The sequence below is a fragment of the Aotus nancymaae genome, unplaced genomic scaffold, assembly GCF_030222135.1.
Source record: "Aotus nancymaae isolate 86718 unplaced genomic scaffold, 86718_ANA_hifiasm-v0.15.2.pri h1tg000011l, whole genome shotgun sequence".
Taxonomy (NCBI): Eukaryota; Metazoa; Chordata; class Mammalia; order Primates; family Aotidae; genus Aotus; species Aotus nancymaae.
Window position 1 is genome coordinate 2,054,920 of NW_026988422.1, and position 19,005 is coordinate 2,073,924.

A 19,005-nucleotide genomic window follows, 5' to 3' on the forward strand; every position below is an offset into this window, starting at 1 on the left:
TTTAAAAAATGCACTTTCACTTAGCTTTTCCTTCTTTAGGAACACCCCTAGTGCCCAAGTTAGCGGTTTCCCTGCGTGTGACAGAGGGACACAGTACCCATAGGCCTTTGGTCTTGATGGCCTTCTCCTGGTCTTGCTTCCCTAATGGCTCCTTCCCAGACCCCACAGGCCCTTCTTCTGCATGTGCCTTTCACAGTCCGCTTGTGTGTTCTCATCCAAATTCAGGGCTTCCTCTTAGTTAAAACTGCTGATGATTCCTAAGTCAATTTCCAGCCAGACATCTGCTTTGGTCCAGTTGCCTACTGGGCTTCTGCACCTGGTTGCCATGGCTCAGGCCTGTAATACCAACACTTTGGGAGGCCAAGGTGGGAGGACCACTTGAACCCAGGAGTTTGAGACCAGCCTGGGCAATATCGTAACTCCATTTCTAAAAAAATGAAACAATTTGCATTTTGAACAAGCACTTCAAATAACATTTCCAGTCAGGTTTAGGACCACTATTAGATACAATGTTATGCCAATAAACTTGGAAATCTAAATGATTTTTTTTACAGGTTGTAAGTGACCAAAGGTTGACCCTGAAGCCTTATGGGGGTTAATAAGCATAACAGAAATTGAAAGGTTTTTAAAGATCTTCACGCTACAAAGCCAAGTCTCAATAGTCTCTTAAGCTGCAGAAAGCCCCTACCTGCTATGTATTTTCCTCCAACTTTTTGTTATGAAAGCTTAAAATTTTTAAACTTCTACAAAGGTTTTTTTTTTCTTTTTTTAAATTTAATTTTATTAAGAGACAGGGTTTCTCCATGTTGGTCAGTCTGGTCTCGAACTCCCGACCTCAGGTGACCCGCCCGCCTCAGCCTCCCAAAGTGCTGGGATTACAGGCGAGAGCCACCTCGCCCGGCCTTCCACAAAGTTTTAATCTAGTACCATGAACAGCTGTGTGCTCCTCCCAGATTTAATAATTAAGCTTTTTGCCATATTTGCTTTATCTGTATGTATTTTCTTTTTGCTGACAAGTTTCAAGCCAAACATTCCAACAGTTCATCCCTAAATACTTCATTTTCTATGAGTAAAGACACTGGCACAATCACAATACTATGGCACACAAAATAATTTATACAAGCACCCAATATCTCATTCATATTTAAATGTCCTTAATTGCCCCCAAAATGTTTTTATAGTGTTCTTTTACAAACCAGGATCTGTTTCAGTATAATCTAAACTATTCTGGGGCATTCGTTTTGGATTTTTGTTCCACAAGTCTGACAAGGCACAAAAACACAAAACACAAAAATTAAAATGCAATCTAATAAAAATGCAAAAATCTTAGTCTATTAGGCTGGGTGCAACAGGTCACGCCTATAGTCCCAGCACTTTGGGAGGCTAAGGCCATAGGGTTGCTTGAGCTCAGGCGTTCAAGACCAGCCTGGGCAACACAGCAAGACTCTATCTCTACTAAAAGTAAAAAACTTAAAAAAAAAGAAAGAACTAGCCTGGCGTGGTGGTGCGTGCCTGTAGTCCCAGCTACTTGGGAGACTGAGGTGGGAGGATCGCTTGAGCCCGGGAAATCGAGGCTGCAATGAGCCGAGACTGCTGCACTGCACTCCGGGCTGAATGGATAAGTGAGACCCTGTCTAAAACAAACAAACAAAACCAAAAAGAATATTAGCAAAGAGATGACAACGTATTCGAGGGCGGACTTGTTGAGGGCATCGTGTTGAACCCTCAGCATCCTTCCCGTTGGCCTAACAGCCTTGTAGTCAGATCCTACAGACGTCTCGCGTGCCTAAACCAACCAGGGTCATTCCGTCCTCGCCACAGCGACGTGTTCAAATAGCTCAAGCCCATCAGCATACGGTGTCACCCTGGCCACAGCGGCGATTTAACCAGCTCGAAGTTCAGACTTTTTCGGAGAAACGGCAAACGCTACAAATCAGGGCTTTCCTCCCTGAAAAGTCTGGTTGTTAAACATTCAACAGCACACCACCTCGACTTAGGCCGTTCCCCTTTGTCCTTTGCCTTGCGAGGCAGGCTTTCTCCGCATGTCTCGTTGGTCAGTCCTGGCGTTCGAGGCGCGCTGGAATGAATGCAAATCCCGCTCCTCCCGGCCGGGGCCTCGACGCGAGCCCCGCCCGCCGCTACAGCGCGGCGCTCCGCCCGCGCCGCAGGTGGTGCCTGCCTGGAGAGCCGTGGCCAGTAAGTGACGCGGGCCCCGCCCCCTGCAGCGGCGCCACCGTCCGCCCGGACGCCAACGCTCATCCCCCACCGCAGGTGGTGCCTGCCTGGAGAGCCGTGGCCAGTAAGTGACCCGGGCCCCGCCCACCGCAGCGCCGCCGCGCTCCGCCCGGACGCCAGCGCTCAGCTCGCGCCGCGGGTGGTGCCTGCCGGGAGAGCCGTAGCCAGTAAGTGGCGCGGGCCCCGCCCACCGCAGCGCCATCACGGCCCGCCCGGACGCCAGCGTTCAGCCCGCGCCGCAGGTGGTGCCTGCCTGGAGCGCCGTGGCCAGTAAGTGACGCGGGCCCTGCCCACTGCAGCGGCGCCACCGTCCGCCCGGACGCCAACGCTCAGCCCCCGCCGCAGGTGGTGCCTGCCGGGAGAGCCGTAGCCAGTAAGTGGCGCCGGCCCCGCCCACCGTAGCGCCGTCACGGTCCGCCCGGACGCCAGCGCTCAGCCCGCGCCGCGGGTGGTGCCTGCCGGGAGAGCCATGGCCAGTAAGTGGCGCGGCCGCGCGCGGCAGCCAGAGCTGGGCCCGGAGGGGAGGCTTTGGAGCGGCGCCGGCGGTGGCTCGGCCGGCTCAGCCCCTCCGTCCCGCGTGGCCGCCGCGCGCTTTCCTGACGCCGGCGTCCGCGTGGGTCCGGGATCGCATGGCGGGGCGGCCGGGCGCGCTCCCGAGATTCCAGGCTTCCAGGGCGGTGGGCGAGGCCCCGAGAGCACCAGGCCGCCCGGGCCGCGCCGGCACCCGCTGCGTCCCACAGGAAGAGGCTGACGGAGGTGGGGTCTGGACCGCGTGGGCCGCGGTGGTGGGATCGGACTCCTTGGGTGTTTTCGAGTCGCGTGGCCTCCTCCAGCCCCGCCCTGCGCAGAGGTGCTCAGGCGGTTCCGCCCCGCCCCCTTCTCACGTTCCCGCTCCGGATTTTGACTTGGATTCTTGCTGTGTCACTGACTTTGATCTGTGACTTTGTGAAGCTTTTCCCCTGCAAGTCCCCTGTGTCTTTATCTGTAAAATGCTGTTAATAATACCTCACAGACGTTGATGTATGAAGGACCTGGCACGTTGCTTTAAATGTTACTCCCTTTTTGGTTCCTTCGCTCACAGCATTTACTTCTTTTCCCCCTTTAGTAAGGCCTCTGTTGTTAGATGATGATGAATATTAGGGCAGCCTTAAAAGTCATTGTGTCTTCACTTGACGGATGGGATGGAGTGACTGGCGCCTCGTCCTCAGCACGAGGCACTTTCGGTGGCGGGGTTTCCCTGCTGCAGCACGTCCGTAGAGTGGGTCATTTGCAGAATGACAGGCAGTCCCAAGCTTAGTTGAGGACCCCACCCTTGTGAGTGGGATGTGTAGGAGAGGAAAGCATCAGTATAGCCGTGGTGAGCTTTATCTTTCTCCCCTCAGAGGCAGAGGCAGAGTCGGGCGCGTGGCTCATGCCTGTAATCCCAGCACTTTCGGAGGCCTCGCAGGAGGATCCCTTGAGCTCAGGAGTCGGAGTTGGAGACCAGCCTGGGCAACATGGTGCCACCTTGTCTGTACTAAAAGTACATAAAAAATTAGCCCCGCTTGGTGGCACACTCCTGTAGTCCCAGCTACTTGGGAAGCTGAGGAGGGAGGATAGCTTAACCCTGGGAAATGGAGGGGAGACGTTTAGTGGATTTGTCTGCTGTTCTGGTAACAGCTCAAATCTGTTTGCCCCAGAATAATCTCAGCTTTTATTTCCTGTTTTAGTTTCCATTTTGTTTCCCTTCAGATTCTGTAACTTTTTTTTTTTTTTTTTTTGAGATGGGGTCTTGCTCTTGTTAACCAGGCTGGAGTGCAATGGCGCGACCTCGGTTCACTGCAACCTTCGCCTCCTGGGTTCAAGGGATTCTCCTACCTCAGCCTGCTGTGTATCTGGGACTACAGGAGCCTTACACCACGCCCGGCTAATTTTTTTGTATTTTTAGTAGTGATGGGGGTTTCACTGTGTTAGCCAGGATGGTCTCGATCTCCTGACCTTGTGATCCACCCACCTCGGCCTTCCAAAATGTTGAGATTACAGATGTGAGTCACTGCACCTGGCCCCAGATTTTGTAACTATTTAGCAGGCTGCATGTAGGGTTGAATTTAGCTCCTCTCACTATATTTAGGATAGACCAAGGAATGGGACATCTGAGTTTTCCTACTTTTAGTTAACCTTGAGCCAAACTGGCCTTCATCAGAGGCTGAGGTTTGTCATTGTTGCCTCTTCTGGAGACATTTGCATTGTTACAGGAAAATACCCAAAGAGATAGCTCTTTAGTAGTAGGATTTTCAGACTCTGGAGCAGGTAGGATGGGGAGTTAGGGCAGGCCATTACTAATAATTCCTGAAGTTTTGCCTGGCTTCATAGGTTAGGATGTGCTTTGGATCCATTACTGTGGCATCCCCTCAGACTATGAGTAGGAACTATGTATCCATCAAAGTCCAGGCAGGACATGGAAACCACGCTCATAACTCAAACAAGGAAAAAAAAATACTCTTTTTTTGAGATGAAGTTTCTGTCGTCTAGGCTGGATTGCAGTGACACGATCTCCATTCACTGTAACATCTACCTTCCAGATTAAAGTGATTCTCCTGCCTCAGCTCCTGCGTAGCTGGGATTACAGGTGCCCGCCACTACGCCTGGCTAATTTTTGTATTTTTAGTAGAGACGGGGTTTTACCATGTTGGCCAGGCTACTCTCAAACTCCTGACCTCAGCTGATCCATCTACCTTGGCCTCCTAAAGTGCTGGGATTACAGGTGTGTGCCACCGTACCCGGTGGAAAATGTTATATAAAGAATTATCTGGCCAGGCATGGTGGCTCATGCTTGTAATCCCAGCAGTTTGGGAGGCTGAGGCAGGAGGATTGCTTGAGCCCAGGAGTTCAAGACCAGCCTGGGCAACAAAGTGAGACCCTGTCTCTACAAAACAATTAAAAAATTAGCCAAGCAAGGTGGTACATGCATGTGGTCCCAGTTACACAGGGGGCTGAGACAAAAGGAACCCTGAGCCTAGGAGGTTCACCTGAACCCAGGAGGTTGAGGCTGCAGTGAACCATGTTTGTGCCACTGCACTCTAGCCTAGGCAACAGAGCAAGACTCAGCCTCAAAATTAAATATATTAGCTAATGAAAAGTGATTGTCATAAAAGCTAAAAGGGAACTCTAAAGAATAGAAGAAAAGAAAATATAATGTATAGCTACTACTTCCAACAAGGAATCAGCTTGGAGGAGCCCCCAGCCTCCTTGCTCCAGGGCTGAGCACAGACCTTGTCAGGGCTGGGTACATAATTTGTGGGGCCCAGTTCTCTTGTTCAGATAGCAAGACAAAAGTGCTATTAGCTTTTCCTTCGGCAGTATGTCTCTCAACCTCTCATGGTGTTCTTTGCTGTTTAATGTCATATTCTCTTGGACACAGGAATATTTGTGGGGTGAGGACCTCTATCCTGTGACTAGGCATGTGTGCCTGGGACCCTTATCCTGTGACTAGGCATGTGTGCAGCCCCAGGTTTTCCCTCTGCTAGCAGTGGGACCGATGTGCTGTGACCCAGCCAGTAGTGGGGAGACTGAGACAGACATCTTCCCTTCCCATGAGCTGGCTGTCCCGATTCACAGTATGTGAGCAGCTTCCAAGGGATTGCACAAACTTCCAAGGGATTGCACTTTCTGTACTGGGCATACTCAATATATGGATTGGAGGTAGGCGGGAGGCCCAAGAACAAATAGTAAGGGACAGGACATATTCAAATAGTAAGGGACAGGATATATTCAAACCCAGCCTTTTTACTTTAGGCTATATTTTCATTTCATTTCCTACACTGCCTAATAAGAAGCTGGTTCACTCTGGATTTTTGTGCCTCTAAGGGACTTTGCCCATGGTTATTGCTCTATCTCAAGATAGACTTTAGCACTCTTGACATGTTGGACAGGATAATGCTTTGTTGTGTTGCGGAGGGGGCTGTCCTATGCATTATAGGTTGTTTGGCAGCATCATTGGTCTCTATTCGTTAGATGCCACTCATACCTCATCAACTGGGGCATCTAAGGTATCTTCAGACATTGTCAGATGTCCCCCAGGTGATATAATTAATTGCCTTCCATTTGAGAACCATGGCTCTGTCTGAATTCAGCAGTTCAATCTTCTGACAGCTGTTTTCTTTTGTCTTTGTCCTCAGCTTTCCGCTTGGCCCTCATCCAGCTTCACATTTCTTCCATCAAATCAGAAAACGTCACTCGAGCTTGTAGCCTCATCCGGGAGGCAGCAGCACAAGGAGCCAAGATAGTTTCTTTGCCGGTCAGTATGGAGGCGGCCATCCCGTTCTGGCCACTGTATACCCAACAGAACAGTGTGTGCTAGCTCAAGATAGTTTCTTTGCCGGTCAGTACGGAGGCGGCCATCCCGTTCTGACCCCTGTAGACCCAGCAGAACAGTGTGTGCTAGCTCTGCTTGTCCTCCTGTATCCTGGGGTCCAGCAGTGTCCCTTGGAGCCTTTAGATTGTTCTGTGTTTGACTGGAGGATGACCTCAGCAGGGGTCTTTGTGAGGTAGGATGTGCCAGTATGGTCATAGGTCTTTAATTTTGGATTTTCCTCTTTGTTCAGATGAGGAAGCCAAAATCCTAGTGTATTGAGGGACTTACGGAAAACTAAAATTCTCAGTGTTTGGATACTTTGTTCCTTATATAATTAAGTCTTTATAGGACCAGAACATGTTGGCTTTATCACTAAGCCTCCAACATTTTTATTTTTTTAATGAGCTCTGGGAGAGCTCATGTGACTTGCCTCCTCTTACCCCACTGGGCTAGCTTTGTAGTCTCTTTACCCTTGACGTGTCAGTGTTTTTATTATTAGCCGCGTTTTTTTTGTGTGTGTGTGTGTGTGATGGAGTTTCACTCTTGTTACCCAGGCTGGAGTGCAATGGTGCAATCTCGGCTCACCGCAACCTCCCCCTCCTGGGTTCAAGCAATTCTCCTGCTTCAGCCTCCCGAGTAGCTGGGACTACAGGCGCGCACCACCATGCCCAGCTAATTTTTGTATTTTTAATAGAGACGGGGTTTCACTATGTTGACCAGGATGGTCGATCTCTTGACCTCGTGATCCACCCACCTCAGCCTCCCAAAGTGCTGGGATTATAGACTTGAGCCACCGCGCCTGGCCTATTAGCCGTGTTTTAACCCTTCAGCTGAAAGCAGAGCTAGAAGTAGCAGGTGTGACCTCTTACAGCAGAACTTTAAAATGGTTGGGTGTTTTGATCTTTTTCTTCTCTTCCAACGTTTTTCTAGGAATGCTTTAATTCTCCATATGGAGTGAAATATTTTCCTGAATATGCAGAGAAAATTCCTGGTGAATCCACACAGAAGCTTTCTGAAGTAGCAAAGGAATGCAGCATATATCTTATCGGAGGTAACTTCATAGCTACCAGGTATAATGGCCTAAACATTAAAAACATCTGAATGAGCCGGATGTGGTGGTGTGCACCTGTATTCCCAGCTACTCAGGAAGCTGAAGCAAAGAGTTTCTTCTTCTTTTATTTTTCATTTTTTTGAGATGAGATCTTGCTCTGTCGCGCATTATGGACTGCAGTGGTGCAATCATGGCTCACTACAGCCTCACCCTACCAGACTCAAGTGATTCTCCCACCTCTCAGCCGCCTGAGTAGCTGGGACTGCAGGTGTGCGCCACCATGCCTGGCTGATTTTTCTATTTTTTCGTAGAGACGGGGTTTCACCATGTTGCCCAGGCTGGTTTTGAACTCCTAGGCTCAAGCAATCTGCCCACTTTGGCCTTCCAAAGTGCTAGGATTACAGGTGTGAGCCATCATACCAGGCCTATTTTTTATTATGCTAGTAGAGTATTGAGAAAACAGATTTGTTTTCATAGAGGCCACATACATAAAGGGAGCTTTATTTTTGTGGTTTTGGAATAAATGTTTAAAGGTTTTATTTGCTTAAATAAAAAATAAGCACCGGGCTCACGCCTGTAATCCCAGCACTTTGGGAGGCCGAGGCGGGTGGATCACGAGGTCAGGAGTTCGAGACCAGCCTAACCAGTATGGTGAAACCCCATCTCTACTAAAAATACAAAAATTAACCAGGTGTGGTGGCGCATGCCTGTAGTCCCAGCTACTCAGGAGGCTGAGGCAGAAGAATCACTTGAACTCGAGAGGTGGAGGTTGCAGTGAGCCGAGATCACGCCACTGCACTCCAGCCTGGGCAACAGAGTAAGACTCTGTCTCAAAAAAAAAAAAAAAAAGCACTTTAAAAGTTCTGTAAATATAGCAAATAAATATTTTTCTGTATGATTATAGAATTAGAATTAGAAATGGGCTGGGCGGGGTGGTTCACACCTGTAATCCCAGAACTTTGGGAGGCCAAGGCGGGCAGATCACAAGGTCAGGAGTTCAAGACCATCCCCACCAACATGGTGAAACCCCGTCTCTATTAAAAATACAAAAATTAGCCGGGTGTGGTGGCACACACCTGTAGTCCCAGCTACTAGTGAGGCTGAGGCAGGAGAATCACTTGAACCCGGGAGGCGGAGGTTGCAGTGAACCGAGATCATGCCACTGCACTCCAGCCTGGCGACAGAGCAAGACTTCATCTCAAAAAGAATTAGAAATGAAGGCAAAGCAAGCCTGGAGATGAAACTGCATTCAGTGATGGAGAGGCTTCTGACTTTACATTGTCAGTTTTGGGATCCAGTTTGTTGCAGGACCTGGTGAATTCAAGTTAAACAATGCGAAATTTTTCAGTTTGCTCTGATGTTACAGATTAAGTGTTGCTCAAGATCATGGCTGAATTTCAGGAACAGTTTGGTTAGTTTTTAAACCTGTCTTTGGCATCTGACCTAATTATATCCCATCTATACTCTGGAGTTTATCTCTGAAATATCATATTGAGGAAGGAAAAAAAAAATGATTAAATAACCCACAGAAGGGAATACTTACTCTGTATTATAGGGTGAGGTGTTGCCTTATTCTGAAAACAAAATAAATAAATCAACTATAAAAATGGGTTCTTTATTTTCGGACCCAAGTTATCAGGCATATATCCCTTTCTCACGAAAGAATTGCTCTATTCTTTTTCTTATGGTATATTTCTTCTCTCAATGAAAGGCTCTATCCCTGAAGAGGATGCTGGGAAATTATATAACACCTGTACTGTGTTTGGGCCTGATGGAACTTTACTAGCAAAGTACAGAAAGGTAAGTAGGAAGTGTGGCATAAGAATTTATTATCTTCAAACCAGCAATGATGTGTGGGAAAAAAAAGAATTTGCTATGAAGTCCCCTAGGCCCTCTCATTATGTCATACATGCATTAGGGTTTTGACTGATTGGCTCAGGTGGTTATTCTTGGCCATTTGCATTTTTATGTAAATTTTAGACTTAACCTGTCAATTTCTGCAAAGGAACAACCTATAGGTATTTTTATTAGTATTTCACTGAATATATAGAGAACACTTTTGAAGAGTTGCTATCTTTCTGGTATTAAATGCATATACATGGCCAGGCACAGTGGCCCATGCCTGTAATCCCAGGCTGAGGCGATTGGATCACCTGATGTCAGGAGTTCAAGACCAGCCTGGCCAACATGGTGAAACCTGTCTCTACTAAAATATAAAATTAGCTGGGTGTGGTGGCGCACACCTATAGTCCCAGCTACTTGGGAGTCTGAGAGAGCAGAATCGCTTGGACCCAGGAGGTGAAGGCTGCAGCGAACAGAGATCGCAACACTGCACTCCAGCCTGGGCAAGACAGAGCAAGACTCTGTCTCAAAAAAAAGAAAAATGCATATACATTTAGAATCATTAAGTCTTCTTGATGAATTGACCCTTTTATCATTATGAAATATCTCTTTTCTTGTAATACCTTTTGTCTTGAAGTCTGCTTTATCTCAGCTCACTATAGCCACTTCAGGCTTCTTATGCCTACTGTTTGCTGATACATGGTTTTTCCAATTATTTGTTCTCAAGATATATGTGTTTTTATATTTTAAATGGATCTCTTGTCAACAGCATATAATTGTATCTTAATTTTTTCTTTATTCTGACAATCTGTCTTTTAATTGAAGTGTTTAGTCCATTTATATTTAATGTATTTATTGATATGATTGAATTTAGGGATACAGACGTTTTATTTTTTTCCCCTTTGTTCCTCTTTCCTGTATTATTTTGGATTAATTGAATATTTTTTAGAGTTCTGTTTAAATTTATCTATTGGCTTTTTAGTTATGCCTCTTTGGTTTTTTTTTCTCCCAGTTGTTGCCCTAGGAATTATAATATGCATCCTTAACTTTTTATAGGCTACTTAAGAGTTAATATTATATAATTTCATGTGAAATTTAAAAACTTTATAATGAGCCGGACTCGGTGGCTCACACCTGTAATTCCAGCACTTTGGGAGGCCGTGGCAGGTGGATCATGAGGTCAGGAGTTTGAGACCATCCTGGCTAACATGATGAAACCTCATCTCTACTAAAAATACAAAAAATTAGCCAGGCATGGTGGCACACACCTGTAGTCCCAGCTACTCGGGAGGCTGAGGCAGGAGAATTGCTTGAACCTGGGAGGTGGAGGTTGCAGTGAGCCGAGATCGCACCACTGCACTCCAGCCTGGGCAACAGAATGATATTCCGTCTCAAAAAAAAGAACCTTACAATGATATAGGGCCATTTTTCTACCCCATCACCCCCGCCCTCATTCTTTATGGTATAGTTGTTATTTGTATTCCGTGTATGTATGTTATAAATTCCACAAAACAATAATACTTGCTTTAAGTAGTCATATGTATTTTAAAGAAATTAAGAAGAAAAAAATCTTTATGCTTACCCAAATATTTATCATTTGTGGTGCTTTTCTTTCCTTCCCGAAGATCCTTCTTCTATCTGGTATATCTTCCTTCAGACCAAAGGCTCTCCTTTAGCATTTTCATACTGAGGATCTGTGAGCTAGGAATTCTGTTAGTTTTTGTTTATGAATATCTTTACATTGCTTTCATTCTTGAAAGATATTTTTGCTGGAATAGAATTTTGGATTGACAGTTTTCTTTTTTTTCCAGTAGTAGCTGTTATCTAGCCTTTTTTCTTCTTCCCTGATGAGAGGTGAGTAGTCATTTGTATTGTTCCCTTGAATATAATTTGTTATTTTTCTCTTCCTCTTTTTTTAGTTGATGGTATTGTGACTTTGATGTGCCTAGATGTGGTTTTGTCTGTGTCTTACTTGGTACTTCTTGGACCTGTAAATTTAAATCTTTCAACATATTTGGGAAATTTCTTGACACTCTTTTGTTAAGTATTTTACTGTCCCTTTTTCTTATGGAACTTCTTTATACTTATATTTTTTAGTATTTTTCCAAGGTCACCAGGCTGTTTTTCTGTTTTTGTCCTTCCAATACTTTTTCTTTCTGTTCTACAGACTAGATAATTTCTGTTGATCTTTCAGACTTATTTACTGTTTCTTCTGTCTTCTTCAATTTCCCATAAGCTAACCCAGTGAGTATTTTAAAATTCAGATATTAAAATTTTCAGTTCTAAAATACCCTTTGCTTCTTTTTTAGAGTTTTTATTACTCTATGATATTTTCTCTCTGTTCATTCAGAGCACATTTTTCTTGACACTCTTGAGCTTAGTTTCTAGAGCTGCTTTAAAGTCTGATAATTATCACATCTCTGTGCCACAGAGTGAGACTATAAGGCCTTTAAAAGGCCTTTAATGTAAATAAACTCATGTCCAAACCAAAAACAAAATATAACATCTGGGTCAGGGCAGGATCTTTGTTCATTTGATTGCCCTTTCTTTGGAGTTTGGGTCACATTTCTGTTTTTTTGAGTATCTACTAATTTAGGATTATATAGTGGATTATATGTTGTAGAAATTCAAGATTTTATTATAGTCTTCCAAAAAGTGTTGATTATTTTGTTTTAACTGGGGGGTAACTTGGCTGCACTCAAACACCAAACTCTTATTTTCTTTGTAACGTGGGCAGCAACGTGAGCTGCTCTGTTCTGTCTGGTTGTTCTGCCCCACTTCTGTTTAACTCAGTGATCAGCCAGAGATTTAGAAAGATTTTATATGTAGAATTTAGAATCTTGCTCTCTGCTTTCCCGTGGTTTCTAGCTCTGGTTCTTCAAGCCAGTGTGATTATGGGTAATTTTTACCACCACTTATCACAACAACTGGGACCTTGCTTCAGGGTTACAGCTGTAAATAGCAGCTGTTACCTGCTTCCACGTGTTTGTGTTCTTCTCTTCAGGTTCTGCCTGCTGGTGTTTTTTGGTCATTCTTCAGTGCTTATAAGTAGTTGTGCCTTTTATTTTGTCCAGAGTTCATAGTTAACCAGAAGAAAACTGGTCTGATAGGAGCTACTGTGCACATGCAGGAAGAACAGCCAACATTGGTCTAAGAACCCAACTCTTTGAAGTGTATCTTTTTAGTGTTAAGTTTTCCAGTCCATGAATGTGGCATATATCCTGACACTTACTACGCTTTCTTTAATTTCTCTCAATTTGTTTTCATAGTTTTTTGGGTATAATTTTGTGTAACATTTGTGAGATTTATTCCTCATTGGTGATTTTAGATGCTCTTTCATTTTCTGTTCCTTGTTTTTGTTTGTTTTGAGATGGAGTCTTGCTCTGTTGCTCAGGCTGGAGTGCAGGGGTTCGATCTCAGCTTACAGCAGCCTCCACCTCCCAGGTTCAAGCCATTCTCTTGTCTCAGCACCTCGAGTGGCTGAGATTACAGGCGTGTGCCACTACGCCTGGCTAATTTTTGTATCTTTAGTAGAGACAGGGTTTTACCATGTTGGCCAGGCTGGTCTTGAACTCTTGACCTTAGGTAATCTGCCTGCCTTGGCCTTCTAAAGTGCTGGGATTACAGGCGTGAGCCACTGTGCCTGGCCCATTTTCTTTTTCTTCTGATATATAGAAATACAGCAAGTTTTCAAAATATTTACATTGTGGTGAGGCACAGTGGCTCATGCCTGTAATCCCAGAACTTTTCAAGGTAGAGGCAGGCAGATTGCTTGAGTTCAGGAGTTGGAGACCAGCCTAGGTAACATGCCAAAGCTCCCCTACAAAAAACACAAAAGAAATTAGCTGGGCGTGGTGGTGTGTACCTGTAGTCCCAGCTATTTAGGAGACTGAGTTGGGAGAATTGCTTGAGCCTGGAAGGTCAAGGCTGCAGTGAGTCAATCCATCACACCACTGCATTCTAGCCTGGGTGACAGAGCAAGGCTCTGTCTCAAAAAAAAAAAAAAAAAAGTTTTTTTAAATGAAAAAAAACCTATAGCAACCTTACTAAACTCACTCAATAATTCTAATAATTTATCTGTATTTTTTTTTTTTTTTTTTTAGTTTCTAGGTATATAACCATCTCAGAATAAGGACATTTCATTTTTTCTTTTCAGTTTTATACTTTTTACTTCTTTCTTGCTCTGTTTAGGATCTCTGGTACCTATACCAAGCAGGTATCCTTGTTTTATTCCCAATCTCAGAGGGACAGTTTTCAGTATTTCATCATTGAGTATGATGCTTGTTGTTTAGGTGTTTTGCAGCTAATCTTTATCAGATTAATAAAGTTCCCTTCCTAGAAGTTTTTCTTTTTAAATCGGGAGTGGCTGTAGAAGTTTACCAAATGCTCATACATCTTTTGAGATGATCATGTGGTTTTTCTTCTTTATTTTGTTACTTTAGTAAATTACACTGATTGATTTTCTAATCTTAAGCAACATTTGCTTTCCTTGAATAAATCCAATTTGGAAGTGATGCATTATTCTTTTGCTGAATTTGGTTTGCAAAATTTTTACCTATTTTTAAATGCCCACCCACTTTCCACCTCTCCTGAGAAGTCTTTTTTTTTTTTTTTTTTTGAGATGAAGTCTTTCTGTGTCACCCAGGCTGGAGTGCAGTGGTGTGATCTGAGCTCACTGCAACCTCCACCTCCTGGGTTCGAGCAATTCTCCTGCCTCAGCCTCCTGAGTAGCTGGGACTATAGGCATGCACAACCACGCCTGGTTAATCTTTTTTTTTTTTTGTATTTTTAGTAGAGGTGAGGTTTTACCACATTGGCCAGGCTGGTCTCGAACCTCTGACCTCCTTGGCATCCCAAAATGCTGGGATTACAGGTGTGAGCCACCACACCTGATTTCTAAGAAGTCTTTATTTAGTATTTATATTTTTAAAAAGCGACACATTAGTTACCTCCCATGAGAAACCTGGACGTTGATTTGCATATCACATAGAAAATAGGGGCTATAAAAGGTTCAACATCATTTTTCCAGTTTCCTGTGGTAGAATTCATTTTGGTAAGGTGTTAGCCAGCTTGTGGAGTGGATTATGGGCAGTTTGGGGCTGCTGTTTGTATAGCTGATCTTACAGCACTTTCCACATCCACCCACGGAAAGATAGTGTCATTACTGCCATGAACCCTGCTGTAAAAGAGGTAACCAGATCCATTATTTGTGATGCAGATCCATCTATTTGACATTGATGTTCCTGGGAAAATTACATTTCAAGAATCTAAAACATTGAGTCCGGGTGATAGTTTCTCCACATTTGATACTCGTATGTACCAGATAAGTTTGCCTCCTTAGCAATCTCAATAGAAGACAATCAGGTATTTATTTCTTTTTTGTCTCTCTCCAATTTCTTCACATAACCTAACTGAAAGACTGTAAGTGAGAAAGGCAGAGAATCATCAGAGATCTGGAAAGTTTGGGCTTAATTGAAAACTAAGGATTTGACAGAATTTTGCCCTTTGATTTGATTGTAGCTTCCTGTTATGGCTTCCAGATTTTACTTATTAGACCACGGTTGGGTAGCTCCCACCTAGAACATAAGCATTCTGTTAGAACGAATTTCATCTTTACACTGCTGATGCAAATGATGTCTTCATGAGATGAAATCTAGGAATGAACTTACAAATTGTCTCTTTCCTCAGGTCCTGTGTTAATTTATCCCTGTCAGTGTTTTGTGATCATTAAGTTATGGAGGATTTCCCCTGCCACACCATGCTGTCGGAAGTTAACTTTTCATTTGTGCATTTTCTGTTTGGAAACAGCTTACTGCAGAGTGGGTCTGGGCATCTGCTATGACATGCGGTTTGCAGAGCTTGCACAGATCTACACACAGAGAGGTGAGGCAGTGCAACAGTTGCGTTACGTGGGTGCTGGGAGGCTTGGTTCTAGGCTGGTCTGTGTGGGAACCTTAGTCAAGAAAAGCTGGGAGAACGCTCTCAATCTCTCCGTCTCCAGCCTTTTCACCCCCTTGAGGCTTCCTAGACTTTTGCTGCATATAGATGACAGGGTTTTTCAGGGGTTGTAACTGAACATATCATGTAGCTAAGGTAGGAACTGTGCTCCTAAAGGTCTGCTCTTACCCTTGAGTCCTTCTTGTTACTTTGTTTGGAGAGTCACTTGAAGCCTAGTAGAAATGAGGTGGATTTCACCACTCCGTACTCCTAGACATTGGGTAGAGTAGAATTGTAGTCTGTGATATTTTGGTTCAGACGAGGAGAAATGTGCTAGTATCTGGGAAGAGCCAGTTCAAAAGATGTGGGTTCTAGTCCCAACTCTTCCCTTTAATTGGCACAGTACTTTGCTTAAATGATTTAATTTTTAGAGCAGTATAGTTCTCAGTTTAGTCACAGGAATAGTATGAGGATTAAGAAGAAAGAACCTATAAAGCCCCTCGTATGGTACTCAGCAAATACCAGCATCCTTACCAGGCTGCTTGAAGCTACTTCCAAATAGACTGTCACTTAACAAAGTGAAGCTGGTAGAAATGGTTTGACTGCCCACCTAGAAGGTGGAGGTGCATGGGCTCTGGGGTCAAGCATTAGGGCAACTACCCTGCCCCTAATTTTTTAGTTGAAAAGAATTACAAAACATGGCCGTTGGCCATGTGGAGCTGACATATGGAACTGAGAAAAACTTGTTTGTTTGTTTTGTTTTGTTTTGTTGGAGACGGAGTTTAGCTCTTGTTGCCCAGGCTGGAGTGCAGTGGCTTAGTCTTGACTCACTGCAATCTCCGCCTCCCAGGTTCAAGCGATTCTCCTGCCTCAGCCTCCGGAGTAGCTGGGATTACAGGTGCCCAGCACCATGCCCACCTAAGTTTTGTATTTTTAGTAGTTACTGGGTTTCACTGTGTTGGCCAGACTGGTCTCGAACTCCTGACCTCAGGTGATCTACCCACCTCGGTCTCCCAAAGTGCTGGGATTACAGGCATGAGCCACTGCACCCAGCCAGAGCTGAGAGAAATTTGAATGACAGTTCTCTACCTTATTTTTGTTTGTTTTGAGGCAGGGTGTCATTGTCACCCAGGCTAGAGTGCAGGTATGATCATGGCTCACTGAAGCCCTGATCTCCTGGGCTCAAGTGATCCTCCCACCTCAGCCTTCCAAGTAGCTGGGACTCTAGGCATGTGCCACCACACCTGGCTAATTTTTAATGTTTTGTAGAGATGGGGTCTCTGTATGTTGCCCAGGCTTTCTGTACTTTTTTGAGTGAAGTTGATGCCGGTAGGGTAGGGAGGCTCCCAAGAGGAGTGGGGCCCTGGCCCCAGCCCGTGTCCATGCCGTCAACACTATACCATCGCAAGGAGGAATTCAGGATGAGTCAGAAAATAGCGGAAGTATGCAGATTCATCACACAGTGAAAAGTGCACACTCCAGAAGGGCAGTGTGTGTGTGCTTAAGAAGTCGTGCACAAGGAGGTTTGGGCCATCTACTTTTATGGGCTTTTTTTTTTGAGACAGAGTCTCCATCTGTCGTCTAGGCTGGAGTGCAGTGGTGCGATCTTGGCTCACTGCAAACTCCCCTTCCTGGATTCAAGCAGTTCTGCCTCAGGATCCCTAGTTACTGGGATTATAGGCACCCACCACCACGCCCAGCTATTTTTTTGTATTTGTAGTAGAGACAGGGTTTCATCATATTGGCCAGGTTGGTCTCGAACTCCTGACCTCAGGTGATCAACCCGCCTCAGCCTCCCAAAGCGCTCGGATTACAGGCCACCATGCCCGGCCACCTTTATGGATTTCTTTAAAGGGGTGAAATATTCATGAAGCTTCCTAGAAAAAGGTGGAGATTTCTCGGAATTGTGGTGCCACTCATTTTTTCACCAAATATGGGTGTTCAGAAACTGTCATGGTGGGTGTGTGATTTATTATGTTTTTTGTTTTTTTTTTTTTGAGACGGCGTTTCGCTCTTGTTACCCAGGCTGGAGTGCAATGGCACGATCTCGGCTCACCGCAACCTCCGCCTCCTGGGTTCAGGCAATTCTCCTGCCTCAGCCTCTTGAGTAGCTGTGATTACAGGCACGCGCCACCGTGCCCAGCTAATTTTTTGTATTTTTAGTAGAGACAGGGTTTCACCATGTTGACCAGGATGGTCTCGATCTCTTGACCTCGTGATCCACCCGCCTCGGCCTCCCAAAGTGCTGGGATTACAGGCGTGAGCCACTGTGCCCAGCCGTGATTTAGTATGTTAATGAGCTTCTAATGAGGATAAGGAGATCCTAGGTGAAACCTGGGTCAAATCCAACACCACAGTGGATCCAGTTGGAATTAGCCCTGGTTTCTCAGGGTCTTATGCCCTAGCTTATGCAGCTGTTTCAACAGTTTCCTTTTGCTAGTCCTAAGAAAACTGCTGCCTGGAATTTTCTGTCCTCTTGCGACCATCCGGTATTATTTCTGTCTCAAAGTTACATGTCATTTTGGTGATCAATACTGTTTTTCTTGTGTGTCCATATATGTGTGACTGATGTAAAGGAATTCAGAGCCGTATCTTAATTGCTTCTGGCACTGTATGACTTCTGACATCGTTTTATGTTTTGGAAAGTTTGAGTTCAGTCCCTGCTAGATAAGGAGCAGTGGGGAGGACTGGTGGTGTTGGGTGCTAGATCAGGAGCAGTGGGGAGGACTGGTGGTGTTGGGTGCTAGATCAGGAGCAGTGGGGAGGACTGGTGGTGGTGGGTGCTAGATCAGGAGCAGTGGGGAGGACTGGTGGTGGTGGGTGCTAGATGAGGGGCAGTGGGGAGGACTGGTGGTGGTGGGTGCTAGAGGAGCAGTGGGGAGGACTGGTGGTGGTGGGTGCTAGATCAGGAGCAGTGGGGAGGACTGGTGGTGGTGGGTGCTAGATAAGGAGCAGTGGGGAGGACTGGTGGTGTTGGGTGCTAGATAAGGAGCAGTGGGGAGGACTGGTGGTGGTGGGTGCTAGATAAGGAGCAGTGGGGAGGACTGGTGGTGTTGGGTGCTAGATCAGGAGCAGTGGGGAGGACTGGTGGTGGTGGGTGCTAGATGAGGAGCAGTGGGGAGGACTGGTGGTGTTGGGTGCTAGATCAGGAGCAGTGGGGAGGACTGGTGGTGGTGGGTGCTAGATGAGGAGCAGTGGGGAGGACTGGTGGTGGTGGGTGCTAGATCAGGAGCAGTGGGGAGGACTGGTGGTGTTGGGTGCTAGATCAGGAGCAGTGGGGAGGACTGGTGGTGGTGGGTGCTAGATGAGGAGCAGTGGGGAGGACTGGTGGTGTTGGGTGCTAGATGAGGAGCAGTGGAGAGGACTGGTGGTGGTGGGTGCTAGAGGAGCAGTGGGGAGGACTGGTGGTGTTGGGTGCTAGATCAGGAGCAGTGGGGAGGACTGGTGGTGTTGGGTGCTAGATCAGGAGCAGTGGGGAGGACTGGTGGTGTTGGGTGCTAGATCAGGAGCAGTGGGGAGGACTGGTGGTGGTGGGTGCTAGATGAGGAGCAGTGGGGAGGACTGGTGGTGGTGGGTGCTAGATCAGGAGCAGTGGGGAGGACTGGTG

At 45.8% G+C, this 19,005-nt stretch overlaps 1 protein-coding gene across 2 annotated transcripts in view; it reads left to right on the forward strand.

Moving 5' to 3' along the window:
* Positions 1-2,651: 2,651 nt before the first annotated feature.
* Positions 2,652-19,005, forward strand: part of NIT2 (nitrilase family member 2) — a 28,099-nt gene continuing 11,745 nt past the window's right edge. Inside the window, exons 1-6 of one of the 2 annotated variants that reach the window (XM_012476981.3) lie at positions 2,652-2,711; positions 6,393-6,511; positions 7,499-7,619; positions 9,331-9,419; positions 14,680-14,773; positions 15,270-15,344. In XM_012476981.3, the coding sequence (XP_012332404.1) occupies positions 2,705-2,711; positions 6,393-6,511; positions 7,499-7,619; positions 9,331-9,419; positions 14,680-14,773; positions 15,270-15,344 (505 nt within the window). In that variant the 5' untranslated portion in view covers positions 2,652-2,704. Of the gene's footprint in view, positions 2,712-5,190; positions 6,295-6,392; positions 6,512-7,498; positions 7,620-9,330; positions 9,420-14,679; positions 14,774-15,269; positions 15,345-19,005 lie in introns of those variants that run through there. The other variant, XM_012476976.3, reaches the window with a different exon arrangement.